The sequence below is a fragment of the Micromesistius poutassou genome (assembly GCF_964030765.1).
Source record: "Micromesistius poutassou genome assembly, chromosome: 17".
Taxonomy (NCBI): domain Eukaryota; kingdom Metazoa; phylum Chordata; class Actinopteri; order Gadiformes; family Gadidae; genus Micromesistius; species Micromesistius poutassou.
The window spans coordinates 9923203-9951075 of NC_140287.1; the positions used below are offsets into that span (position 1 = coordinate 9923203).

The following is a 27873-nucleotide window of genomic DNA, read 5'->3' on the forward strand; positions in this document are numbered from 1 at the left end:
GTCTTGTCTGTCTAACGTGACTATACCTGGTGGAAATTAGTATATCTAGGACAATTAAAACTAATTCTGACTGGTTTTCAGCTTTACAAGGATTGATTGTTACAATGCCTTAACCCCCCACCCTCCGAAAAAAAGAGTGTTCCCGTCCTCCTATAATTTTGTTCATTGGGGCATATTTAGCAACTCACAGTGTGAGGCGATTCACAGTGATGTCCTCACTGAGATCAACTTGAAAAAACACAGCTTGAGGAGTTCAGACACAGCTGTAAACAAAATCCTTCATACAGCTGTGATAGAAACACTACCTTCCCCATTACCCCACAGGGGTAATGCATGCATAGATATAGCTCTATGCTACAACTGGAAAGTTAGGATTATATATTCTAGATTCATAATAAAATGGAACGACGTGATTGATTCAACGACCATCATAAAATCGTTGTAATCCACCACAATTTAGACTTTCCCCCCAAATGAAAGTGACCTTGAGCCACAGATATGAATGGAATGCAACTTGGATTAATGCCCAGAGCGCAGTGCACCATAGCACTGCTCACCAAAACCTTCAGATGGTGTCAATTACAATTTTTCAAGTAAGAGACTATAGAAAAACACTAAATATCTCAGCCATAGACTAGTCAAGCTCAAAGCAGAAGACAGAGTGCATCTTTGTATGCTCATTCATTTCACGAGGCAGGAAGAGGCATGTTTTCAGAAGTCTGAGAACGACAGCAAGAAAACCCCAAACTTAACCACTTCCGGGCCTAGCATCAAACCGTGTGGGTGTTCTCTATTAACGGGGAACCATCCGTTAGACACAGAATGAGTGCAGGGATTATGGTAAGAAAGTGGTTCCCTCCCCAAAGGGGGTAATACATGTTTATCCTTGATGATAATAGTCAGTGGGCAGAGCTTTGTGGTTCAGGGTAGCTTTCCCACTCAACTATTTGGAAGACTTAAAAGAATCGGCCTTAATAGGCATGTACGTGCTATCGTGCACAGGTATACACATGAGTAGAAAGAAAATAAAGGTGTGACAATAATCCCCTTGGGTGTGGCTTTGTTAACATATTCCAAATGCTCATTACCTCAACTAGGGTTGAGATTAACCAGGGTCCACTCAGACCATCAAACCAAGTTTTCAAAAATAGGCAACTTATGTTTGTGGGCTTGTCATTAAAGGGTTTTAGACCATTTCAAAGGCTCTTGTGAAATGTTGTTAAACATTAGCATGTGAAGGGCAGAATAATGTGTTCCTCTATTCGCAGTATAGAGGAACTATATCAGGAACTGAAGAGTGGGTTAGTTCTGATACCAAAACCACTAGCCAAGCCATATTAAAGAATCGCTATAGGAACAGCCCCAACAAACACGAACTTCTGGCTGCCTGAGGTGATTTTGTCATACCGATTATTGGGCTCGCTGTAGCCTACAAAGTAGGTGGGGAATTTTGCAGTAGGTGGGGAAATGTACTGAACCCACCTTCAGTTATTTTCTGTTGGACTCATTGGTGAATAAGATTAAATGGAATTTCTCCCTCAAATCTGTAGCTGCCAGGAAATGACAACATACATTTGTCTGACAATATTGAGCAATACCTAGAAGATATTACAGTGGCCAAAAAAACACATCTTTCTTAAAACATTTTTAACACAAAATCCTCAGAAATTCCAGCCAAACCCAGAGGGAGGTCACAAAAGGGCTAGGAAGTCTCATCGTAACCAAGGACAGCTCATAAAACCTGAGCCCATCTCAGCCCTCACCCCGGGGTGGGTGGGGCAGCCGTGTCATCTCTAACGTCTGTGGAAATCATATGGTTGTAATGAAGAGGCCACTGTGGCCATTACAGACCAATTAAACTGCCATCGGTGTCTAATGAAGGCTTTTGACTTGGCCCTGGCCCAAAGTATGTGTTTAACAGCCACAACAGAGTCTCCCCAAGCTCAGTTGGCTGTTCAAAGAAAGGAAAGTGCAGTTTTAGCAAGTCCTTTCCTTCCACCATCATATGCAAGTTTTATTCTCTCCATCCGCTCTCACACGTGAATCATGCACGTTACCTGACCTGTCTGACAGAAACCTTAGCAACGCGAAAGCAAACATCCTCCTGAGGCATAGCTTGTCTGGCCCACGTTTGTGAATGTTCACACAAAGAACGATTTGGTTTAACAGCAGGATAATCAATAATGTCTGCTTGTCCTTGGTTTTAGCCAAACCCCACTCAACTTTCAGGCATAATGAAGAGGCTTATTCTGAGTGTCATGCATGATAACATAATGCTTTTCATTGTTTATTTTACAGAAAATGTCAGGAAATCCATTAATTCAATTAATAAATATGGATAATGGATGAAAATGAATGAGTACAATTAATGAGAAATTTGGCACGGTTAAGTATCCCTGCAAATATGCTCCCTAGATTTAATGTTTTCTACTTCAGAATAGGTATAACACATGGTATGTAAATTACATATACACCCCATCAAACTAAGCAGCTGTTGCATAGCCTGATGCATAACTATTATCAAAATATTAAATTATATACTACTGCCTCTGATAATATACTTTCCTCCTCTCTCAATGTTGGCAAGCCTCAACAATGCCACAATTGTGTCACAAGTATAGCCATGGCTATACTTGTGACACAATTGCAGATTTGCTGTTTAATTTGTGCGGTTATGGCCAACAATATTTGCTGTATGTTGCAGCCTTAGTGTGACCCTCCCCCACACACACACACCATGTGACCATTGCAGTTCCATGAAGACCAGCAGTTCCACTTCCTGTTTTGTCCATTTTCTCATTCACTGGCAAAATTGTCAGTGAAAGGGGGCCTAGAGTTCAACCACACAAAAGCGGATTTCTACACTCTACACACTTTATCAATACTATATGTGTCAACTCAGTTTTTCAGTCCCCTGTCTAAATGTTTTCCTTTACCCAAATCAAAAATATACTAGAGGCTGTAAATATGCCCACATACAAACCTTCAAGGCTACTGGCAAGCCGTGAGGCTGCAATTCATGGTATAAAGGAAAGACACAAGGCCTGTAAAATCTTTTTTTTTTAATAAGACATTACAATGACATTGTTCTGTACATGGTTCTCCGCCCAGTCAAAATTGGAGTAAGAGCTGCACCACCGGTCGCCAACACATCACCAACAAGTGGTTCCCTCTGACTGCTGAAGAAATGGATTCTGATAGGGTTACTGTACTTTTGTACTCATGCTACAGATATAGGCTTATCTTATAGTGGCCCCGATCCAGAGATGTATCAAATGTGGTAGCAGACTGCGAGAGCTCAGAGCAGAATGTGATTCCTTTGGAGTTAACCGGACTACATGACAAATGTTAACCGTAACTTAAGATGCATCCTGACAAGCATGTTAAGAGTTAGTGGAGCCTATCGAGTAATTAGCACAATTAAGTATTAGGACGCGACACAATGGGCCAATCAATAACTAGATAGACGGGGTCTCTGGGAAGGGGGGAACAAACATGTCAGAAGTCACACTTTTTTTCTTCTTTTAGTCCTGAATGATGACAGTGAAATGTAAGCAATGTCAGAAGATTCCTTTTTTCTTGCTACGGTCAATACCAATGAGAAGAAATACTCTGCATCACGTTAAGGATTGAAAGTCCCTTATGAGCTACTTGACATGGAAAATGTCACTATTGAAAAAGAAAACCATATATGACTCTTGTGAATGGAAACCACCAGCCATCTAAGAACCATGAAACCAGCTTGACTCCAAAATGAAAGATAAAAACCTCCAGCTCCTCCATTAGAAAATATCAAAAGGAAAAAAAAAAAGAATAGGCAAAGGCGGTGATCTGTGGCTTCAACAGTAGGACCAATTAGTTTGATATTCATCAAGCAAGCCCCGAAGATAACAAATGTGATATAGGCCTGTGACTGCATACAAGCAAACTTTAAGCCAGCAAACCCAGTAAAAGATAAATTAGTTGTGGGGTAAACGTAGTATTAAAAATAAATGGAAGATAATCGACTTTTTCTTTACCATATGAGAAGTTATTTGTAACTTGCAACATCATTTCATTATAGTTTTGACCTAAAACAGTCATCACTCATCATTAAGATTTGTAATTTGATGTTAACCATGTCAACCCCTCATACAGTCCATCGCCTGTGGTCGCACAGGAGGGTTGAACATACCAATTTCTATCTCTGATGCGGGTCAAGCCGAGTTTCTCTTGGATTTCATGTGGCTTCATTGCGTCCGGAAGGTCTTGCTTATTTGCGAATATCAAGATGATGGCATCCCTCATCTCTCGGTCGTTAATGATGCGGTGAAGTTCCTGCCTTGCCTCGTCGATGCGATCTCTGTCCGCGCAATCCACAACGAAAATTAACCCTTGAGTGCCCGTATAGTAGTGTCGCCACAAAGGACGGATCTTGTCTTGCCCTCCGACATCCCAGACGTTGAACTTGACATTTTTGTAGGTCACAGTCTCCACGTTGAAACCAACTGTGGGAATAGTGGTGACTGACTGTCCAAGTTTAAGTTTGTAGAGAATTGTCGTCTTGCCAGCCGCATCCAGTCCAAGCATCAATATTCTCATTTCCTTGTTGCCAAAGATCTTTGATAGCACTTTCCCCATTTTCTACTCTGCATACAATAAATCTTCCAATAATAAAAATTGACAGCCGCCGAACTAACGTGTCTCACTACTTACTACAATCGGATTATATATTCACTTGCAATCGCATGACTCAATGACAGGCATGTGGGTGCTGTCAGAAATAGACGTGCATGTCAGGAATAAAGTCACACCGCAGGCTTTTCAGTGATTCTGGGTCTTGTGGAAGGGGAGCGTATAAGGTAGACGGGCATGGGGGCTCAGCACAGTACCATGTCGGTAGGGCCTACACGGAGCATGGCGCGGTGATGGACCCACTAAGCAACCGCTGTGGCACAACATTCATATTATTCACCCAAAAATTAAAATAAAGCATAAAAGTCTGCGGCTGGGGACAAACGCGGAGTAGGTCTGTCGGGTGGTGTCTCACATGAGGCCCTGCCCAGGCTGCTCTACTTAGGGGCGATTCTGGCGGTCCTCCTTACCGGGCGCGTCCTTGTTCTTTCAGCACCACCGGGGGAGAAGAGCGGTTTTCCGGGGCTATTCCATCAAAGGTCGGACAAGGCAACGTGATCCACCTGCACGGCTGAGCGTTAAGAGATACAGCGCGGGATTCAGCGATGCGTGTGTCCACCGTGCATCTAATCCACGTCTTGTCACCCTGCGAAGAGATTGGAGAGGAGTGTCAGACACATTTCCAATGGGCTAATGCTAACGACGGCTACCAGTTAGCTGGTCGCCTAGCGGGCTACGCGTAGCCAAGTTGCTAACCTTCATATGTGACTGTTGGCAATGGATCACCAGCAGATCAGATCAATTATAGTGGGAACATAATGGTGCATCGGATCATTCGGAGTCAATCCGCACATTAACATACGAGCCGTTTACCTTCTGTCGCCCCCCTTCGTTCTCGGTTATCTCCACCTAGCTTTCTCCTTTCAACCGGATCGCTGAGCTGCTTCACCGGAAAGGTGTGGAACTGCAACAACCGCCACTTCCTGTCTCCTCGCTCCTTCGGCCGCCTGGAGGCCTGTGCAGCACAGTGCAGCTCACTCTCTGAGGCAGATCACTCACACATTGATTCAGCAACAACACAAAACACTTTTGCACCCTTTTATTTGACTAATAAGTTATCAGTTCGTGTAAATCCTTTCATCATTTCTTTGCTTGGTATCTTGAAACGTCAGTGTCTCCCAGAGTGAAGGCTGCTGCCGCTTAAAACCCCAACTTCACCCTGAGTTGGCAGAATATGAGCCGTTTCTGGCTGTGTGATTCCAGGGAGGTCAGGGACATTAAGTTCACAGTGGACAAACATCTCCATAGGGAGACTAGTGTGTCCTGGTCTCCTGCTGAACATCTGTACCTGCAAGTAATAGGCAGAACAGGCCTATCAGGAGCCATCGGTTTTGGGAAAGCACTGTTGTGTTTGGATTTTAGATGATCATATGCTCTGTGATAGTCACTGCTGCTGTTCAGTGCAGTGAGTGGGAACATCAAGTAATTATGTTCCCGCTCCAGGCTATGAAGCTGGAGCGCATACTGATGGAACTGGTACCTGCTTGGGCCATGCATTGAGCAGTACTGTTTCCCTCGCATAGCTGTAGTAGCTATGTGACACATGGAAATATACTTATTTCAATTAGGTTGCCAATCTGGATGTAAACTTAATAAATAATAGAATAAATAATCTAATAAATGTAAAGCAATTTTCGATTCATGACAGAAACAGGCCCCTGGTTGAGTTTTCAAAAATAACCCTCGAAATGAAATGCAGTGAGGTCGATATGCGTTTTGCGTCTGTGACGCATTCAGATCCGAACGGACGCACTATCGACGCGCCCCTGGGACGGATGTTGTATAATTGACCCATTTAAAGATGCTTTATTAAGAACACATTAAACCAAAATCAATGACTTTGATTATGCGGCATTCAATTTAACAGACGAGGGATACAAATATTAAAGACACTTCAAATAATACATTTATAGTTGGATTTTCTAAATCCTTATTAAACTGCTTTTAAAATAGCCATTTTAAAAACTCTTTATAAGACAAAGCATTTATTGCTGGTTAATGAGTCAATAAATAATGCATTTTTTAAAACTATCTTTAATGTCACTATATTGCTACACTACTACTATACTACGATGTATTTAGTAAAGCTACATTTCTCTAAGAGAAATCCTAATGTGAACAATGAATTAATTAATTGTGGTCTTTCAGCCAGCGGATGACCCCTAGTGGCCGTATTGGGTAGTTTGAATGGGTGAACCTAGAATCCCCCCCAGGACCTAATTTACTCCATAAGAGACCCAGTGAGAATAACACCTATCACAAACTTAAGTTTGTTCACTTTAAGTATTTTAAACGTTGTTCTTAAATTATATAAATTGCTAAATATAGTAGATGATTATTTTCTTCCTTTGTAAACACAATATAATACATACTTTTGGATAACCATTTGAACGATTAAAGAAGCTGATACCACAAACTATTTACCATCAACGTCAGATGTGCCAGGAAAAACCAGAATGTCAAGCTAAAACCAATACTACCCTGGAGATCCAGAGTTCTTGCAAGAGCGCAATTAGAATTTGCTCAGCGAGTCACTCTGGGAATCAATAATATGCTCATTACCCCATTCCCCTGGATCCGAACATAAAACAATCCCATTGGTGTATCTGATATAGGCGGGCCAGGAGTGAGCTAAACAGATGACGGCAGCGCTGCAAAGAAATCATGCCATCTTCAAAATGTTCAGAGGTTCGGAAGCTCTTATGTGTCTTTACATAAACTTTCCCTTCTTCCGAAATAAGAGTGTTCAGGAAACGCCCCTCAGAAGTTTGTAGGCTATGACATAAAACCGGAAAAACAGATAGTTTGTGAGACTGGTCTTCATAACAACAAGTATGGATGCCTGCAGGGGCCTCTTTGTGCTTCTTTGCTGTATTCACAGAGAACGGATTAATCAGTTATTAGAACTGCTTGAGATGGTTGAACATGAGCGAGAATTTATCAGGTGAATTTTATAATTGTAAGCTATAATGTATTGTAAATATATATATGCATTGCAAATGTTAGAATGGGTGTTAAGTTTGCCTCTTAGTGCTTGATGCAAGTTCACTTTAGTCTATCAATGTAATGATAGCGAAATGGGCTTCATTGTTGTGATGTGAACTTGGAGGATTCGGGTAGCTTTACTTCTGCATGAAACTCCGAGCGAATCTCTGACCCAACAGTGTTCAAATCACTTTCCTCCGAGCTTAAGGTCCGAACCTCCGAAACCCCCCTCCAAAATCAGTCAGTAAACATTGCAAGATGGCTACGGATGAACACCAGTTGTTTGAAACGGCTTTGGCTGCTACAATAAAAGAGTTAGACTTGGCTTTTCCTCTAAAAGGAGGAACAGAAGACGGCGCTCAAAGCTTTCCTTTGCACGAAGGAAGTTTTTGCTGGCCCTGAGTTGGGCCATTTTCATTACTCATTGCCAGACCCTTTTCTAGATGTATGTCTGGATTTCCAGGATAATATTTACATGAACTGGGGTTACCTCTAGTGACGGTTAGGCCATGGGGGGAAAAGTGCAGTATATTTCTACGTGACAGTGACCACTGGATTTGATTTGTTTGCAAACATATACATAACAAGCTAAATGCTATCAGTCTTAGCAAGCTTAGGTCATTTATTATACATTTATCAGGGGCAGCATGTGGCTCAGGAGGTAGAGCGGGTTTGCTGGTAACCGGAAGGTTGCTAGTTCGATCCCCGGCTCCTCCTAACTGAGTGTCGAGGTGTCCCTAAGCAAGACACCTAACCCTACTGCTCCCGATGAGATGGATGTCGCCGTGTGTGTGTGTGTGTGTGTGTGTGTGTGTGTGTGTGTGTGTGTGTGTGTGTGTGTGTGTGTGTGTGTGTGTGTGTGTGTGTGTGTGTGTGTGTGTGTGTGTGTGTGTGTGTGTGTGTGTGTGTGTGTGTGTGTGTGTGTGTGTGTGTTGTAAAGCGCTTTGAGTGGCAACTGGTTAGAAAATAGCTATATGAATGCAGTCCATTTACAATCTACCATACATACACACCCATTGCACAGTTTACTTTAATGTTGTGTGAGACAATGAGCAGGCGGTCCCTGTCTCGCACAACATGGGTCTTCTCAGAATGCAATCAAGTCGCATACTGAGAAGACCCATGTCCCCAGAAAACTCTGACCCAGTCCACCACGGAAACACTACCGCCCCCAGCCCGTCATATATTGTATTGTGTATAACGGAGAAATAGATCTCATAGCAACAGTAACTTTGTTTCTCCTTGTGGATTCTACCAATATATCTGTCTGATCTTAGATACAAATATTTGATCCAAGGTTTGCGTATGACTGTACTGTCCAATTGTTAAAACATTTCCTCTTAGATCTGCATATCCAACCTAAGAGGGAATATATATATATATATATATATATATGATTGTACAATGGACCAAACAGAACTGAATCATACTGATTTAGTTCTGGTTGGTCCATTGTACAATCACAACAAATATTCGGTTAATATACTGGAGAAGTATAGGGTAGTAGGCCTACTCTAGTGCAGCCTACGTTGTTTTGTGGCACGTGTTTAGACTTTACGGTTAGGGCTGCTGGAGCTGCGACCGGACCCAAGTGGATGAGGATGAGGGTAAGGGCTTCGGTAAATTATTTAAAAATAAAAGCAACACGTTTCGGTGAACTTGATTTCACATTCATTCAATACATTTAGTAAATTATAAAATGAATGAATAAATACATTAATAAATAAGTAAATAAAACAAAACGAATAAATATAAAATAATAGATAGGCTACAATGAACATAACTTAGAAATAACTAAGGCTGTGTCATTTAAATTGTGCGAATAATAAGTCAAAATAAATAAAGAAAACATTTGAAAAAACAATCGTACTTCGACATAACAGTAGGCTTACATCACAAGTGTCATTGAGAATTTTTAGTTTCAACAATCCGATTTCACTTCAGAATGATAGCAAACCCCTTCAGAGTGTCTCTCAAACAAAGACTGATATTTAGAGGTAACGTCCGGTTTCCGCAGACCAATTACCCTTCTCTTTAAGCTCTCAATGACATTCGGGGTTGGTGTGCTGTCATTTTGTAACTTATTTATTGTTTAGTATAACCCAATGTTTCTCTGAAATACAATTGGGAGACGACTCGTTTTATTTGGAAATCATACTCCCAGGCTCTTACCGTAATATATCGCGGTGAAGTTAGTTTTAGGTTGGATATCGACGGATATTCAGTCCAGTTCCAGCCGCTAAAATACCATAAAAAATGGAACTGGACTGAATATCGACGGATATTCAGTCCAGTTCCAGCCGCTAAAATACCATAAAAATTAGTGTTTTATGTGTATAGTTTAGTAATACAATGTGATATTGGTTTGGAGTCACTGGGTCACACGACATGGAAACTATTGAATAAAACTGCAATTATTTTGTATTCATATATTTACGTGAAGTAATTTAATGACGGTCCCTAAATCAGTTTCCTGCGATTCACTGCGAGGGTCTGGGGGTTTCCTGCTGCTATCGCTGAGCGAACATCAGTAAAGTCGCGGCTGAAACTGAACTGAATATCCGTCGAACCTAAAACGAACTTCACCGCGGTCCGTAATGTCTGGTGTAGTTACGCACCGCTAAGGAATGCGGAGGCTGGCCTTGACTTGATTTCTCACCACCCATAGATCATCCGTTATTTGGTCAGTAGTAGTATCCCTTTAAGACTCCACTGTTGTGGTCGGATATAAAGCTAGTGCCAGAGCCGAGGGGGTTTAAATCATGGCGGAATATAAGATGTCTATGTCGAATCCTTCCTCGATCTCTGAAAACATGACTTTACTCGCTCGCGCTTTGTCTAATCCCAAACTAAGCCACGCAGAGTCTCTGGACTGCCACCCCAACGCTATACGAAACTTCACGCCGCATGGCAGCAGGCGAAAGTTCTCCCGCAGCACCAGCCTCAACGAGTCCCTGGACTTCGTCGTCGCCGACTGCCAAGAGGCTAGGGTACTGGTCATCAACACCGGAGGAACCATCGGAATGAAGATTCAAGACGACGGTAACTATATCCATGTTCTCAGTTGAGCCGGGAGAGAGTATCTCGTTTCTAGGGAATCATCTGATGGACTGAATATCTACTTGGACATGTAGGATGTAGATTACGCTGAGTCTACAGCGTTAGTGAACAATGCATTGCAAGGATAAAAATAAAAATAAAAAGACAGATAGGCCTACACCTACATATACTGTTGTTTTGGTTGAAGCATCACACACTCCTGATGACAGGCACGTAACGCTGTTCCACCTGACTTCCACCTGGTATCAGACAGGGTTCTAGTGATTAATCAGTTCACATCTGGGTTTCAAATATGTTGCCTTATATTTATTTTGACCAATCATGTCACAGAAGGCGGGGATCTGGAAGTGCGTAGGCTACTGCGTAATTGGGGGACACAAACTCGGCCCACGCTAGTTAACTATATGTCTGTGAAGGTTTCAAATCAACATCGTGTCGACTGTCGAAAAAATAGTTTTTTTGTTGGATAAAGAATTAAAATAAAAGCGGATGAGAGATGTATGTTGGTCATCAAACCATTTGCTGCATTATAATTTATAAACATCTAGTGATGTGTTGAACACAATTCTCTGGCAAACAGGCAGCCAGGGCAATGATCTTTGACATTGTCATAACTCTATACTTGCACTCTATTATTATTACTATTATTTATTTCATCACCCGTTGCACTGATTGACCTGTTATGTCTTGTCAGCACTTTCCTTGTCCTGTTGCACTATATGTGTCGTACACACACACTGGAACGTTGAGACAAATTCCTATTATTATGTTCTGCATAAATGGGAATAAAAAATAATCCTAATGTTGCTATAACAGTTCTGAGTCCATAACTACACCAAGATTTAGGAAGCTGGTTTTAGTCTTCACTGATTGGGATTCAGTAAGAGCAGTAACTTAACACTTTCATCTTTGGCAACAATCTTTATTTAGCTGTAGGAAATTCAATTGAACAATGCCCTTGATGAGTGAATCAATCTGACCATTCCTACATTGTTCCCAACCTATAGAATTATAAAAGTCAGCCTGACCCCACTGGAGTCCTTCACCCATTCATCCAGTAATAGGGGTGGAGCAAGTTGCCCTTCATAGCGATGCTAAACTGTAACTCAATGCTGATGGTGTAAATATAACTACACATGCTTAGAGTCGAGGGAGACAGTGCCCAGCACACGGGTTCATGTTGTAAGCAGTGACATCAGACGTAATGACGGAAAATCACCGAAATATTCGTTTTGTGGTTTTCATCCCTAAAATCTTCTTTGCGTTTTCCTGGTGCTTCAGAGTATTAGAAGGCTATTACTGTGATTGGAACAAAGGATTTCTTGGATTGCGTTTGTGTGAAGTCAAGGGAATGCATTTCTAGATGAATTCATATGTGCTATGCTACCAATTCCTTTTGTGTTATGTGATGTTTTTTAACAATTTGCCTGTTTCTGTGGAGCGTTCAAACCTTCAAGTAGTAGTAGTAACCACAAAGTGCGCTGAAAGGCTACATAACAACTGCGTCATAATAACAGCAACCCGCACATTGGCCCAGATCATGGAAAGCTTAGCGTGACCTCGCCCAAATACAATAACAAACGTGGAGGTCTTCCTGACATGCAATATGCCTGAAGGCACATGCCAAATGCAAATGTCACAGCTGAAATTGGCGGTTGATAATGTACTACTCCTCAACTGAGTGAAAGATCCAATAGTTTATATGTATTAAAAGAAAAAATCATACATTAAAGTATCATTTCCTCAAATGTAGTTAACACTTCTCAGGCTTGGATAAGCTTGTCAGCCATATGGCAAGCAAGCAAGCTTGATAGAGTGCAGTCATGCATTCATTGTATTGACCACAAAATTGTAATGTGACATGAACATGTAAATAAAAATAAGTTCTATTATATTCTTGAGCATGTGCACCAAGTGCAATTTTCCTTGTTACCAGCAGAGTTCACTGTCAGCCAGGTTTCTGGGCTGCTTGATTGTAATACAGCCACAAAAGCATGCCTCTCAAAGACAGATTGTTTTTGTCCCCAGTTCTCGCACCGAGACCCAATGCGTTTGTTCAGGGCCTGCGAAAGCTGACCTCCTTCCACGATGAGCAGTATGCCCAACAGTCGGGCATGTACGAATTCTACGATACCCCGGACAAAACACTGGTCCTGCCGTAAGCCTTTCGTCCACCAAGACACCCCTTTAATATGTCATAAATATATTGCCTGTTAAGCCCTTTGAGACTGTATCTGTGATTAAGCGCTATACAAATAAAATTGAATTTAATTATTTAACAATCCTATTGGACTATTTAGGAGTCACCATCGAGTGACTAGTAAGTTCTACACTAACTAATTAATATTTAGAAGTTAAGTATTTGTTGACCTGATGTGTGGGTTAAGGTTGTTGAAGATGTGTTAATTTTACAGCCCCACCACCTCCCTCCATTACTGCAACAGATACACTCTACATCCTTTCTTCCTACTCTCAACTGCTGTGTTGCCCCGACAGGAACCCAAACAGCCATGCTGAAGAGCTCTTTCAACGGTATTGTAGTACTGGAGGCATTGTGTGCGTCTCTACTATGCCTTAGCGTGACTGGCACCTCAAATTCTTGTTCTGCAAGCACGTTTTAAGATCATGCTTGCAGTTCAGAAAAGGCCTTGCTGAGATTCCTGAGGCACAAGCTACTGTATTGGTCAGTGTGGGGGGGTGGGTCATGTGACATCAGCCCTCTGTGACTTGAATACAAGTAGAGAGGGTGGCAGGTTGTGGGCTAAAGAAGAAGCTTCGAAGAACAGGCTTTGTGTTTGTGGATGTTGCCCATCTCTTGGGGTATCTCTTCATCTGAAAGCTGTTAACTTCTTTTTTCTGCTCTTATCTTGGCACTTTTGAGATAGTGAGTTGAGATAATCTTAATTAAAAATGTAAATATGCATGTGTTTTGCATTGCATTTTGGATATGTGTTGGCATGTTCAGCATGATTGACTTGTTTTTTTTCTTATTATTTTTTACTAATAAATTTTTTGTTTGTGACAAGTGTATACAGAGGTAACGGCGAATGAGGAAGCCTCATAGGCCAGTATGATGGTGGCGCTTTTGCCTAGAATTTGTTAAACATTGATTCCCAGGGACAGAATTGGTGAATGATTTAGGCTAATGGTTTATCAGTTGCTTTATTTGTTGTTTATTGAGAGGCAGGCCACAAGGCTGGCCCACACCCCCATAACCTTTATCCACTTCTGCCCCCCCCCCCCCAAAAAAAACACTCTGATATGCTAGTCCTTTGACAGTGAGGCATCCTAGCGTCAGTATGCTAATGCACTACCTTGTAACACCTTAAGGCTACACTGGCAGTCAGAGAAATAATTGGCGGTTAGCGTATCGTTCCTGGTGGCAACATAAGCTGATCCACAACATATGTTCCAGGGCTGCATGTTGGGCCGAGGGCTGACTGGGGTATTGTCAGTCGGTCTGTCATTGTTTTGTTCAGGTGGGTTAAAGAAATAGATCCCACCCCTCCTCTTTGTGACTGTACAGAAAAGGGCCTTGATTATTCTGAGGTTGTACGCGGACACCCACTGCCTTTCCTATTAAAAGGAGAATCTTCTCCCAGCTGCTTTGCCCGGTAGGTTCCCTCTTTTCCCGGGACTACAGGGCGGGGATCCCAGTAGGCCTAACCTTAAATTCCACTGAGGAGGGACTTGGATATGTTTATACATGCTGGGCTAGCATGCACTTCCTCATATTAGCAACCAATCAGAGGACTGATGCAAACTTGCACAACAGCCAAACGGCCATCTTTTGTGGCCCGGCCCGGCCTGCTATTTGCATAGACGTTGCCACTCGTTCTTCCCATGTTTTCAGAAGAGGGGGAAATGCTATGCTTTGGAAAGAGCTTGTCATTGTCCCCGTCCCCCCTGTCTCTCCCAACAGCACATCCACAGTTCCGACAAACATTTCCCATCCGTTCTCTTAATACTCTCTAGTTTAAGCATAACTCTTCCACCATTAGGATTAACAGAATGAATGTATGATTTCCTCTGTGATCCATTACTCCTTTTTGTCAAACTTTTTCATTGTTATGCTGAACATCTGGCTTCGCTCTAACTGCTGTATTCACTTCTAACTTTTAACGATCCCCATTTATTTGGCTGGGTAATGTATTTGATAATTGCAAAGTCTACGTCTTTTCACAGGTCGAACAAGGACAATAAACGGATAGTGTACACCATTCTAGAGTACAGCCCCTTACTGGATTCCTGCAATATGACCACCGAGAACTGGGGGAAAATTGGGAAGGACATCGAGGTATGCGATGCCCAATTGCCAGTTTCTCTGCAGCACATTAATTATCATGCCTTTTGGGTAACGAAATGTTAGTTGAATGAACAAGGCCAGAAAGGTTGTGGATTCAAACCTACCTGCAGGCATCATGGAGCACAATGCTTCACATCCTTCTGCTCATCAATTTAATATAAGGTGAAATATTTAAGAAGAAGGCATTGCTGGTGCGTGTTGGATAAACGTGGCTGCTCATTGACTAAACGAAAATGTGTTTTCCATAGATTGGTCGTCGCACCCTTTGAAATCATCTTATTTTTGTCTCTGTAGAAAAACTACGAGGGCTACGATGGCTTCGTGATCCTCCACGGCACGGACACCATGGCCTATACGGCCTCCGCCCTGTCCTTCATGTGTGAGCACCTGGGCAAGCCCATCATCCTCACTGGCTCCCAGGTAACACCCGCGGTCTGACGAGGTCTGGGCTGACACCACAACAGCCCCTGGATAAAGCTATGGGGCCCCAGTAAAGATGTGACAAATCAGTTGAGGCTGCTGATGCAATACCGCACTTTTATTACTTTATGACTGTGGCACTTCAATTTCCATTTGGGAATGAATACTAGGAGTCTGTCTGTCTGTCTGTCTGTCTGTCTGTAGCATCTTATCCTAGCTATCTTTGATGTATACAGGGAATGGGTTAACCTAACAATTGTTAGAGCTTGCTGGCACTTAGTTATATGAACATCCTTCCTGTACTGGCAGTAAGGATCTACTGTTAGTATATATGTTGTTTCTTCTTCTTCTGACAAATGTACTTATTGTAAGTTGCTTTGGATAAAAGCGTCTGCTAAATGTCCTAAATGTAAATGTCTGTCTACTTTACTTTTGTATCGACAGGATAGTAAAGTGTGTTGAAAGAGCGAGGGTGTGACACGTAGCTTAAGACATTTAAACCCGAGTAACCAAGGCATAGTGTCGCCCAACTGGTTTGCACATCAGTGGGGTGAGTCACCGATGTGCCACTTTTCAAATGTAATTATTTGATTTGAAAACATAAACTTCTTGCCAGGTGCCAATTTATGAAATGAGGAGCGATGGCAGGGACAACCTGCTGGGGGCGCTGCTGATCGCTGGTCAGTTTGTCATTCCGGAGGTGAGCAATTAGAGGCTGCTACTGTTGGCTACTGCATGTAGCTACTACATGTCACAACTGTGTGTCAGTTGATTCTTCTATTTATATTTGTATGCACAACAACCAATTTGTAAATGTTCATTGACGGTTGCATTTTCAACGGGAACACAAAAATAAAGAAACTAGTTTTCCCGGCTTTTTATTGTCAAACAGAAAATTAGTCATTGTAATTGACAAATTGTCATAATTTTATGTGGTGAACGTGGAGGAAAGGAAACAAAAACGTTGTTAACATTGTTGCTCAACGAGATTGTTGGGTAAACGTTGGTGGGTTTCGCAACAGCAGGTGATTATCACAAACAGGAAGAGGACTGTCAGGGAGTACAACAAAATACTAGGAAGACTAGGAATACTAGGAATAAAACTAACTGAACATACTCCCTTTTTTATAGTAAAGAATGTTTGACACTTATAGCTGAATTCACTCATCTAGCGAGTGAATGACACTGTAATAGTTTAGCTTGGATGAGCGTCCTTCCAGACAGACTTTTTTTATACTTTTTCATAGTATAAACCATATTCCTCTATCAAAATACATCGTTCACCTGTATGTCTCTTCCTATCAAGGTATGCCTGTACTTCCGCAACAAACTGTACAGGGGAAACCGCGTCACCAAAGTGGATGCTGGGAGTTTCAATGCCTTTGCCTCCCCTAACCTGCCCCCCCTGGCCAACATGGACGTGGATATGACAAGTAATGGATGAATGAATGGATGGATGGATGAATGAATGTCTGGTCACGGTGCTTCCTTATCGTTTGTGTTTCCAGTTGTGGTTACCGTGGCGATTTAGTTAATGCTCTGTCTCCCACAGTCAACTGGGACACGGTGTGGAGAGCCAACACCACCACCAAGTTCCACGTGAGCACCAAGCTGAACTGCAACGTGGGCCTGCTGAGGCTGTTCCCTGGCATCACCGCGGCAACCGTAAGTCAGCCAGGAAGGAGGGGAGACGGTGGGAGATAGCTACACATAGGGTAGAGGGAGGGAGGTAGATATACAGAGAGGAAGTGGAAGAGAGGGAGGGAGTGGGGGAGAGGGAGGGAGGGAGGGAGCAAGTAAGATGGAGTAAGTAAGAGGGAGGGAGGGAGGGAGTGAGAGGGAGCAAGTAAGTAAGAGGAAGGGAGGGAAATGGGTTAAGGGAGGCAGAGAGGGTAAGGGAGGGAGAAAGGGGGTAAGGGATGGAGGTATATATATATATATATATATATATATATATACATAAATATATATACACAGAGAGGGGGAGGATTGGAGAGATGCATCGCGTGCACCTCGTGGTCACAGGTAATTTTGTATACTGTCTCAGTTGGAAATGTCATCAGTTGGAAATGACTCATTAAGTTTTGTAGTCATTCATTCTCTCACATGCAGAGACATCAGAAAGGTCATAATAAAACAGTATTGATTTAAGCAATCTTACACAAGATGGCGTTCTTGAATGTTATTATTGGTACGCGAAGCATAGCCGTAGGAACGAGGCACTTGCGCCGAGTTCCAAAGTCCTGTGCTTCTGTGCTTCGGCTAGTTAGCGTAGCGATACTTTCTGTAATTAATTACATTTGCGTGTTATTGAATCAGAGATGACTCATAACATGCCTTTGGTTTGTTATCATTGGCAACACTAGTGACATCTAAATACTTTTCATATTTTGCTATTAGTTTCAAGCCCATTAGTGGGTGAGAAGATTTGTTGTCTGATAAACGAGATTGCACCATGTAATGTAAATTGAAAAACAAACATCATTCATTTTCAATCATGATCTTGTCTGCAGTGTTGGCTCCATTCCATTATCTCAATAAGTGTGAATTAGTCAAAATACCTTTTGCTTTTGTCTTCTTTGACCTCTGTATGTGTCAACTACTATGTATGTGTACTGCGCAGGCTTTGCTCAGTTATACGAGTACATTTCACTATGTTATGACGATGGGCTCCAAAACAACACAGGACAATGGCTTGACGGAAGCCCAACCCATCTAGCCATGCGTCTGTCTTCTAAAGTAGTGGTAATGGTATTGATAGTAGTGGTAGTGTCCTTTCCTCTGCAACGTCTTACAGATGCTCCTGAGGAATTCTGAGAATAGCATCAGTTTTATACAAATATTTGCTCTAGAAAGTTGTTTTTTTCCTTCCCTGTAATTAGTCGCCTGACCATGTTTGTAGACGGCCCAAGTCCCATGTTGCATTTTCACTTAAAATATAGGCCACCCACCCTCCGTCTCCACTCAGTCTAATTCGCCTCGCCACAGGAGGCCTTCCCCGTTGTAAAGTCTGGTGTTTATGCCTCTAAAGGGACCTGACGCCTACTGCGATGGCAAATGGGTATTTAAATCAAGTGTCTTTGTCTACCAACACTCCTGAAGGACCAGGAAACACTGAATGTTTGTCTTACTGCGTGGCTTGTCACCTGCACTCGATGAACTGTACGACAATCCAAGAAGATGCACGCACAATCTGGCCTGTTAGATCCCAGTCCAATGCCACAATAATTCCCTCAATTTATTTTTCCAATTTATTTTTGTGTTTTGTCATTTCACTTATGCCAGTACTTCCTGGCTCCGTGTTCGGATGTCCCCAGCAGTCCTTGGGCCCCAGGAAAGTATGAAGTCTGGTTATGGGCCATGACCAATTACCCACTAAAAACCCAGTTGGCCCGGGCATAATATTTAGTTTCTCATCCTGAGATGAAAAGAGAGTTGCTTTACTGTCTCCGTCTGCTCCCGTTACCCCCGTCGACCATCAAAAGACCTTCTCTCTCACCGCCTCGCTCTCTCTGTCTCTCTCTGTCTCTCTCTCTCTCTCTCCCTCTCCCTGCCTGCCTTGGGTCACATGGTTGTGAAAAGTCGTACTCACACTCAGGCTCAATGTACCACAGCAGTTTCCTTTGGGTTCAAAATGCTTCTGTCTGTACGAGAGGCTTGGGGCAAAATGTCGCCGCCTATTGTATCAGCAAACGGCCTTTCCTGCTGGACTTTTTAGCGCACCTGTCCCACTTTATGTTCAGAGGTACGATACGAGCCTAGTTACATTCTTTCTGCTCACGTCTTTGTAAGTTAATGGTCGCCTCCCCCACCCCCTCCGCCCCCCACTTCCTGGCGTTTAGCGGTTTCACCTCCAGATGCCATGGTTACCGGCGGGTAATGAAGTCTCTCGGTGCCAGTCAAGCGGTGACGGGGATGGCAGCAGCACAAGACAACAGCAGATGTGCTTTTAGGAGAGGAGCTGGGATCACATGCGGGGATGGGGGAGTTGAGCCATAACGCTGGTGAGGGCGGGGAGTTGAGGTTCAGGTTTAGCAAAAAGGCCAAATTATACTTGTGTGTTGAGTTGTAGGTATGTCGAGTTGTAGGTATGTCGAGTTGTAGGTATGCAGCAGGTCTCGAGGTCGGGATGCAGTTAGTTAGATTCTGCGTCTGTGGTTCTGAGCCTTCTCTGCAGAAAGTCACTTATTCAGTGACATCTGGTGATCTCTTTAACGGGGAGCTGATGTGTCATACAAAGGACCATGTGTGAAAACTAATCATAAATGCAGCGACAAACCCAGCGGGTAAGGCGACGCTGGAGGTGCATCTCCATCCCCCCGACTTGTAGTTTTCGGAGGGGGGCACATAACCTCTGGCACTCATGTAGCCTTGACTCCTCCTCGCCTGCTCATGATGTAACCCGTATGTCCGGCTGGTTCAGTGGAGTCCATCTATGGCGTGGTCCGACGCACCTGCTCTGTGTGCGCAGGTGAGATCGTTCCTGCAGCCGCCCATGGAGGGAGTGGTCCTGGAGACCTACGGCAGCGGGAACGCCCCCGACAACCGCGCCGACCTCCTGGCCGAGCTGAAGGAGGCCACCGACCGTGGCGTGATCATCATCAACACCACCCAGTGTCTGCGGGGCACCGTGTCCACGTCCTACGCAACGGGCAAGGTAGGAGCTAGCGCACGCTAGCCATCAGGGCTTCTGCTGAATGGGTCAGTAGTAAATGGAAACAAAAGTGTGAATGAATAACAACACAAACAAATACTATTGGAAAACAACCAACCAAGGGCGTGACTGAAGTCACATTTGAAAGCAGAAAAAATAAAATCTTAATTTATTGGAATTTAAAGGCCCTGAACTAACTAAATCCTAACATTGTCCTGTGCAGTTTTTAAATACAGTCCAAATGTCGTCAAAACTGAAATAAGAGGAATTGTTTAGAGGAGAAGTCCCTAAAATGGCAGATGACGAAAATAAGTCCTTCGATGGTACCCACCCGCCTGCCTCTCCTCAGGTCCTGATCATAGCGGGGCTGCTGGCTGGCTTGGACATGACCCCCGAGGCGGCCCTCTCCAAGCTGTCCTACGTGTTGGCCCAGGAAGGGCTGGACCTCCAGACCAAAAAGAAGGTGGGTCTTGCATTTAGATTTACATTCAGGGCATTTAGCAGATGTTTTTTTCCAAAGTGACTTACAATTAGTACATTTGTTAGAAGAAGGAGAAACAATATATCGCTGTCGGTACAGTAATGCCATTCATAGAACCAAGTGCCAAGCACTAATAAGTGTTAAGTCAGTTTAGCCACATGCCGGCGATGTGGTTGTGACCACCGCTGACCCCACGTTTTCATGCTTATCTTTGGGTTCCTGCACATACCTCACACTGTCCAGATGATGGCCCAGAACCTGCGAGGGGAGATGATTGCAGACCTGGCGGGAGCCAAGCTCAACCTGAGTGACAGCCGCTTCATCCAGGTCATTGCCAAGTCGCTCAGCATCAGCTGCAAGGAGGTCAGTCTGAACGGGATTCTGCTTTATGCCCTACGTGAGATGCAGCATGTGGAAAGTTCAGTGTTTTTCAATGAGACACAAGCCTCTTGTCTCCATCAGCAAGGGATTCTGCACACCGCATACGATCCACTTGCAGGTAACCTTATTAAAGGACTTGGAGGCATGGCTAATTGTAGACTGTCGAGATGTGAGCCATCAGCCATGATTTTCATCCCCTCTCGTGGAGTACATGTGTTCTGAATTTGGGCCGTTGTCGAACCATTGACGTCCGTTCTATTCCAAACGAGCAGCTCCAATAGATCTATCTTTTGTTTTGTCCAACACAAGTAAGCTCAACCAAACAAGCCCTGGATTCATCGTTTTCTCCAATGGTGTTGCAAGTGTTTAGCGCCACTGGGCATGCTCATGGACATGGAGTCTGAGGAGCGCAGTGCAACATTTCAACGAGTTGTGAGGGAAAGTGTAAACAGGGTAGTTTTTAAATGATTGGATCGCCGCCTAAGCCTTTACTTCTGGATCCAAATGTGCTCAGTGCCCAGCTGCTAGTGTTCTTGACCGTCAGCTGAAAGGTTGATAGCAGTTGGCGTCCCACCCCGCCCTGCTCGTTATGACCTGTATTTGAAAAAAAGATTTGGGATAAACAGCCACTGATGATGGTTCTTCAATCTTAATTGAATTGAATTCAAAGGTCCTGAACTTACTAAATTCTAACATTGTCCTGTGCTGGTTATGAATACAGTCAATATTGAAATAAGGGGAATACTACTGCGGCAGTAATACTAGTACTCATTTTCACTGTGTTGCAGGGATAAGATGAGAATAGTTTTCATTGATAGTTCTGTCAAAAGTGATCGATAAAGCTTCACTGATTTTGAATGCCGTTCTCTAGGAGCTGGAAGCCATCCGCGATGCCCTGACCCCCCCGCTGGCCTGCGCCGCCGCCAAGATCGGAGACGTGGAGGCGCTGGACTCCATCCGGGGAATGGCAAGCAACACTGAAATAAACGCAAAACAATAATGTAGCATGCCAGGTGGGGCTGCAACGATGAGTCGATCAAGCGAGAAAATTCATTAAATCTTATTTTGATAGTCATTTATCAACTATAAGTATAAAACCGTTACTTAGTAGGCAATTTATTTCAGAAATATGTGGAAAATAAAGATATAATAAATAAATATTATATATATATATATAAAATAAAGTGTTTGTGGTGTTTGAGCTTTCCACAAGGCTAGGCAGAACTATTGCTACAGCTAGCGAGCGAGTAATGTGTTTCAGGAAATTCACTTTGGAGGAAGGCTTTCAAAATCTACCTCCAAATTGACTAACCGTACTGAAATGTTGTTTTTGTTGGCTTGTCAGATAAAGTAAGCCCCTTTAATCCTTCACTTTGTAGTCTGTTACCCTGTGATGAAATTTGCTCTTTGACATTTTATTGTCAAAATTATTAATCTAAAAAAAGATCCTGTTAGTTTTATCGACTATGAAAATAATTGTTAGCCGCAGCCCTAAGGCCAAGACATTGAACGTAGCAGATTGACAGTTATACAGATCTACAAGATTGATGCAGATATACAAGATTGATGGTTTGATGTAACTTTATTTAGTCTCTCTCTCTAACATTGATCGCTTCTGTGACTTTTGAGAGACCTGGAGGCTAAGATCAACCGTGTTTTCATTGATTCAGTTTTTCTATCGTTCCTTAATAAATATATCTCGCCCTGTCAGGTGTTTTTAACTAGATCATCATCCGGTCTTCATCATTTAACCAAAACACTAACAGCAGTCGTGGTTTGTCCGATGTGTGGACTAGGGGAGTAACCTGAGTCTGGGCGACTACGACGGACGCACACCGCTGCACATCGCCGCGTGTGAGGGCCACCTGAAGGTGGTTCAGTACCTCCTGAGCCACGGGACCACCATCTACGCCCGGGATCGCTACGGCGACACACCCCTGTCCAACGCAGTGCGCTTCAGGTAAACCCCGCGATAACGTTTGTGAAGGACTCTGCTTAACTGGCTTTTAACAACCGCCTCTTTTATGTTCTTCATCGTTAACTCCACGGAGGACGAGCTGTGGAGGAGTTCCTCTTTGAATGTCATTGGGGAACCAAGGTCTTTAAACGTTAAACTATTAGAAAGTAATTGGGGTAATTTATTCAATTTATAGCTAAGCCAGTTTGAATCGGTGTGTCCACGGTTTTTGTGCTTTAGTATATGTTGGGTGTTTCTGCTGAAGTCACTGAGCCAGTCAGGGGAGAGTCGGTCTTTAGGGTGTCACAGCCGGAGCAAGTGGCTGTTGTCCTTTTTTTCCAACGGTTGGCACAGCAAGTATAGACTCGTCCTTTTCTTGGTGGAAGGTTGCACTCATGCAGTGACACCTACAGTGTCACTGCCTAGGGAAGCGAGGCAGTTCATCACATTCCAGCTTAGCAGGCCTGACCTCCTTTTCTCTTCTTCCATGTAGCACTGTGTGCCCCTAAAAGGAGTGGCAGCCAACGATGAGAGAAAAGAGTCAGAGTACAAAAGAGAGGCGTGTCCTCCCAAACCAGTCGGCCCAGCCTGCACCCGGTTTCACGCATGATAGAAACTCACGGAGACTCGGAAATAGATCATTTATTTTAACTCCTCACGATTGTCTCCTTTAGTTTTTTTTTTAAAATACAGGTTTCTGAGCGCATCTGGTCATCGTAGGTAGAACAGATCTTGCAAACCCTGATCTATTGTACTATGACACCCTTGTGTGTGTGTGTGTGTGTGTGTGTGTGTGTGTGTGTGTGTGTGTGTGTGTGTGTGTGTGTGTGTGTGTGTGTGTGTGTGTGTGTGTGTGTGTGTGTGTGTGTGTGTGTGTGTGGAGATGTTTGACTGTGGGGGCAGAGGACACCTGTCTGCACTTGCCTGGCAATTAATCAAACCCGCGTACCTTTTCCTTTTGTCACCACCACTCATTCAAAAAGAGTATGTTATTGTAGACGCTGTATTTGCACCTCAACATCACGGACAGCTCCCAACAAGGACATCTTTGTTCCGTCGCAACCCCCCTAATAATACTAATTCGTGCCCAATTGTTACTGATGCACAACTCCCCCTCCGCTGTCTGTGGTCTCCTGCAGACACAAAGACACTGTGAGGCTCCTGCGGAAGACCGGAGCCCACCTGTCCCGAGAGGAGCTGGCCGTCTCGGGCAGAGAGCTGTGCAGGTGAGACACCCACGGAGATGATATGGGGGACAAGCGTTGAAACAACCAACCCCACACTCGTTGTCACAGGTACGACCAGTCTCCCCAGTCTGACGCCGAGCGGCAGCAGGAATGCTCCCAGGCAGCATAACTGTGGCTGTCCTCATCTCCAGCATCTCTCTCTCCCTGGCCCCCATGCACGTAGAGCCTGGCTCCTCTGTATGGCCCCTCCGTATGGCCCCCACGCTCGGGTCGCTGAGCCTGTCGGCTCCGTCACGGTCCGGATGTTATCCTGCCGCGTTACAACATGTCCTGTAAAACCTGTTGGTTGAAGATCTGATACGGGGCCCGCAAAGTGTCCATTACGATTGATTATCGTGTCACCAATCATGAAGTGCATGCACTGCTTCCATTTCACTGTGGTTTAAAGAATAAAACAAATGCATTCCATTCGCTGATGCTTACTTGCTGGTTGATATGAGTGCAACGGTTTAAATATTCTGGTTGTTTAGTGGAACGGCGACTGTATGTCGAGGGCTACTTTGACCTCTGATACCTTGTGTGTTTTTAGCCTAGCGGCTGACGGAGACCTGGACGGTCTGCAGATCTGGCACCTAGCCGGGGCCGATCTGAACACCCCCGGGTACGACGGACAGACAGCCCATTCAGTGGTTAGTACTGGAGTCCTTATACATTTCCTTCTCCTCCCTTACTTTCCTAAAAACACCCCTCTTACGCACTTATTGTATGTTGTATGTCCTGGCACTTCAAAACAGTACGTAGCATCATGTAGCATCATCCTAGCTTATACGGGAATGGGTTACCTAACAATTGTTAGTGCTTGGCCCTTACTTTACAGACAGTGATATATATTGTTTCTCTTTCTTCTGATAAATGTTCTTATTGTAATGTTTCAACATGACAGTAGAGTGTTCCTCCTTCCAGGCCACGGGGGCTGGCAAGAAGGAGGCTGTGGCGCTTATTAATCTCCTCCTAAGTGGCAAGGATCAGGTGAGCCCTGATTTCAGGTTTAGCTACAACCTACAAAGTTTCTGTTGTTTCTTCCCCCCCACAATCCTGAGACACGACGCAAGTAACCCCACTGAACTTTAGTATGTTTCTCTGTCATCAACTCATGTCTGTCTTGTCTTGTCTCCAATTCCAGGACAAACTGGGTGAATTTAAGTGTGTTGAGTAGGATGATGATAATGATGGTGACGGGGGTGAGGTAAATGATATTCACTGTCTATGTATGTATAACCTGTGGGATTGTCCTGTATCTGGATTCTGACCTCCCTTGCACATTCATGTTCTTTGGAATCGTCAATTCAATTCAAAGGGCTTAACAGCCCAAATATTTATTCCTTTGACTTCCTTAAGGATTTGTGTTATTCTTCCTTTTTCCTCTCCTTCTGTGTGTGAATTGTTCAGTTCTCGTTAGTCTCTTTTGTGGGTATATCCCTACCCTTGTGATGTGTATGGAGGGCAAAGTTTGTCACTTTTGATGAATTGATGAATTTGAGGTCTTGGTTGACCCATTTTGTGAAGACAAAAAATAGCTCATAGTTAAAAGTTTAGAAGCATGATTATCATTTATCATAGGGACCATGTTGCTAATCCTACCCCACCATACCTACTCCTGCGTGGGGCTGAATCTCCAGGAAATGCCTGCACGCCTCAAACCTGTGCAACCTGCTGTCCCTGAAAGCTGCGTCCCTCTGTGTGCACGTGTGCATGCAGTCAGAACAAAGCAGCCATAGTCCTCCGAACAGGCAGCCTCTGCTCCCCACCGTCCCCCTCCCCCTGCCCCCTCCCCCTGTCCCCCATACTAATCCCATCTCCTCTCTCCCCTCAGAATGGGTTCAAGCTCAGCGCCCCCCCGGAGGGATGCTAGTCCCGGGAGGGCTCCTACGCCAGCTCACCGTCCTTCCCAGAGTGGCACCATCGCCTCCCCTTCCACTGTTCCAGCGAGTCCTGCCGATTCACTGCTTCCTCGTTCCCTTTGTCACGCGCGGTTCTAGGAACTAAAGTCTCTGTACGCCGCCAAACACAAGCACATGTGAACCTTTATTTCTGGCTGCACTTTCCCCCAAGGTTATGTGTGTGTGTGTGTGTGTTATTTTTATGTTAATCTATTGTATGTTCTGGTAAATGTTGTTTTTCCACTTGTCTGTACCAGGCAATCAATGAATCTGCTGTCAATAGCTCAAAAAGATGTGTGACAAAGAGAAATGGATGAAATCTAAGCGCTTTGTCTGGGAATCTGTATCCTACCTGCTGTTTTAGGCATCTGCTGTCCGGAGAGCTTCCCATGTAGGGGTTCATGGAGTAATATCTGTTGGTATTTTGTGTTAACTTACTAGAATTGAATGAGATTGTAATTGAATTGAATATGAGAAAGTAATTATCCCTCTCTGACTGAGGATTTTTAGTTCAAACTAAGAACGAAAAGGGTATCAGCAGCTATGACCCTTACAGAATATGCATGCAACCGTCCACCTCACCTATGGTATTTTCTGTTTAGAAAATTAGTCTTTGTCTCCTCTGTCTCTCTCCCTCTCCCTCTCTCTCTGTCTCTATCTGGTCGATTAAACGGCTAAACTTGAGATTCTTGAACCATCTTTTCCGGCCTTCTGTCTGCTGTTGTCTCTGCTGCTGAACTAATTGTACACTGTGCTGGACTTCTGGTGCTTTTACTGAAGTTGAGTTGTTATATTTGCAGCTCATCATGACCTTTGTTTGCACCCAAAGCCGATGTTAAAGTTGTTGTTAAAGTAGTTGTAAATACTTGAATGTATTCTTCTAATGCAATCAACTGAGGTTTGTGTATTTTTATTAATTGCTGTCCAAAAATACACACTAAAAGTTATTCAGGGTTTTGGTAAAGGTTTTGTGTCACTGTCATATAAACTATGTTGAAATGCTGTTCCTGTTTGTTTCAAAATAAAATGTTTGAAAAACATTTAATAAATCCGTCCCATGATAAAAAAAATTAATCTCCTGAAATCAATAGTGAACTGTTATGTCCCAATCGAGCAGCTTTAATAAAGACAACCAACCCATGAAGGTTATAGTATATTTAGATATCTCTATCGGTACTAGATGAATCTCTATACACTTTAAAACGTATCAAGTCCCACTAAGGAAACGTGACTCAACCATCACAGGGAGTGACGCAGAGTCACTACTGTCTGGTAAAAGGAACGGGGAAGCCTCGTTACTTTTAATCTCAACAAGCTGCAAAGCACCATCTGACGAAAATCAGCCATAGATCAATTTTGCATGAACTCAAAAAGCTCAGATAAACTCGGATCGCGGTATTTGCCATCACGGGGTTGGGCGGCTTCAGAGCAGCTCTCCGGTGGAACCCAGCTCATCCGGTTCAACCTGCAAGGGCCTCATTCCTCTCTGAATGCAGGACTTGTATGAACCTACACTATATAAAGAGTCGCAAGACGTTAAAGTCACTCAGTCTAGACAAGGAAGGCATAAGGAAGGACCTCCGCCAGGTGAGTGCTTTTCCTCAGGTTTCAAACTCGTGGATTAAGGTCGTGACCTCTGTACTATAGATATATATTTGTGTGGGTGCCAGGGTTGTGTGGATCTGTTGTGTGCGTCTATTCATTTTGATGTTATTTGTATTTTTTGCCTGATTTTTTTTTTTTTATATGAATGTATTTCTGTATTTTTCTTTTTGATGAAAGGACTTTGAGAAGAGAGCTGCGAGTCTCACGCCACTAAGGACTGGAG

At 43.6% G+C, this 27873-nt stretch overlaps 2 protein-coding genes across 5 annotated transcripts; one reads left to right on the forward strand and one right to left on the reverse strand.

Annotated features, from left to right (window-relative positions):
- Positions 1-3047: 3047 nt before the first annotated feature.
- On the reverse strand, positions 3048-5619 carry arf6b (ADP-ribosylation factor 6b). Of its 2 annotated transcripts, none has more exons than XM_084482498.1 (2): positions 5488-5619; positions 3048-5260 (listed from the first exon to the last, which is right to left on the reverse strand). In XM_084482498.1, exon 2 carries the CDS (start codon positions 4618-4620, stop codon positions 4093-4095), a length of 528 nt encoding a protein of 175 aa, XP_084338624.1. In that variant the 5' UTR covers positions 4621-5260; positions 5488-5619; the 3' UTR covers positions 3048-4092. The 2 variants fall into 2 exon arrangements, with proteins under 2 accessions (XP_084338624.1, XP_084338625.1); XM_084482499.1 differs by lacking the exon at positions 5488-5619 and adding an exon at positions 5371-5487.
- Positions 5620-10343: 4724 nt separating this feature from the next.
- On the forward strand, positions 10344-27119 carry aspg (asparaginase homolog). 3 transcript variants are annotated; one of them, XM_084482496.1, is made up of 18 exons: positions 10345-10701; positions 12748-12877; positions 13216-13251; positions 14905-15016; positions 15320-15445; positions 16062-16145; positions 16752-16878; positions 16998-17110; positions 19917-20102; positions 20449-20562; positions 20824-20943; positions 21833-21928; positions 22758-22921; positions 24058-24144; positions 24695-24794; positions 25069-25134; positions 25289-25351; positions 25979-27119. In XM_084482496.1, the coding sequence occupies exons 1-17, from the start codon at positions 10422-10424 to the stop codon at positions 25319-25321; spliced, it is 1974 nt and encodes a 657-aa protein (XP_084338622.1). In that variant the 5' UTR covers positions 10345-10421; the 3' UTR covers positions 25322-25351; positions 25979-27119. The 3 variants fall into 3 exon arrangements, with proteins under 3 accessions (XP_084338621.1, XP_084338622.1, XP_084338623.1); XM_084482495.1 differs by lacking the exon at positions 25289-25351 and having other exon boundaries at positions 10344-10701; XM_084482497.1 differs by lacking the exons at positions 13216-13251; positions 25289-25351.
- Positions 27120-27873: the final 754 nt, after the last annotated feature.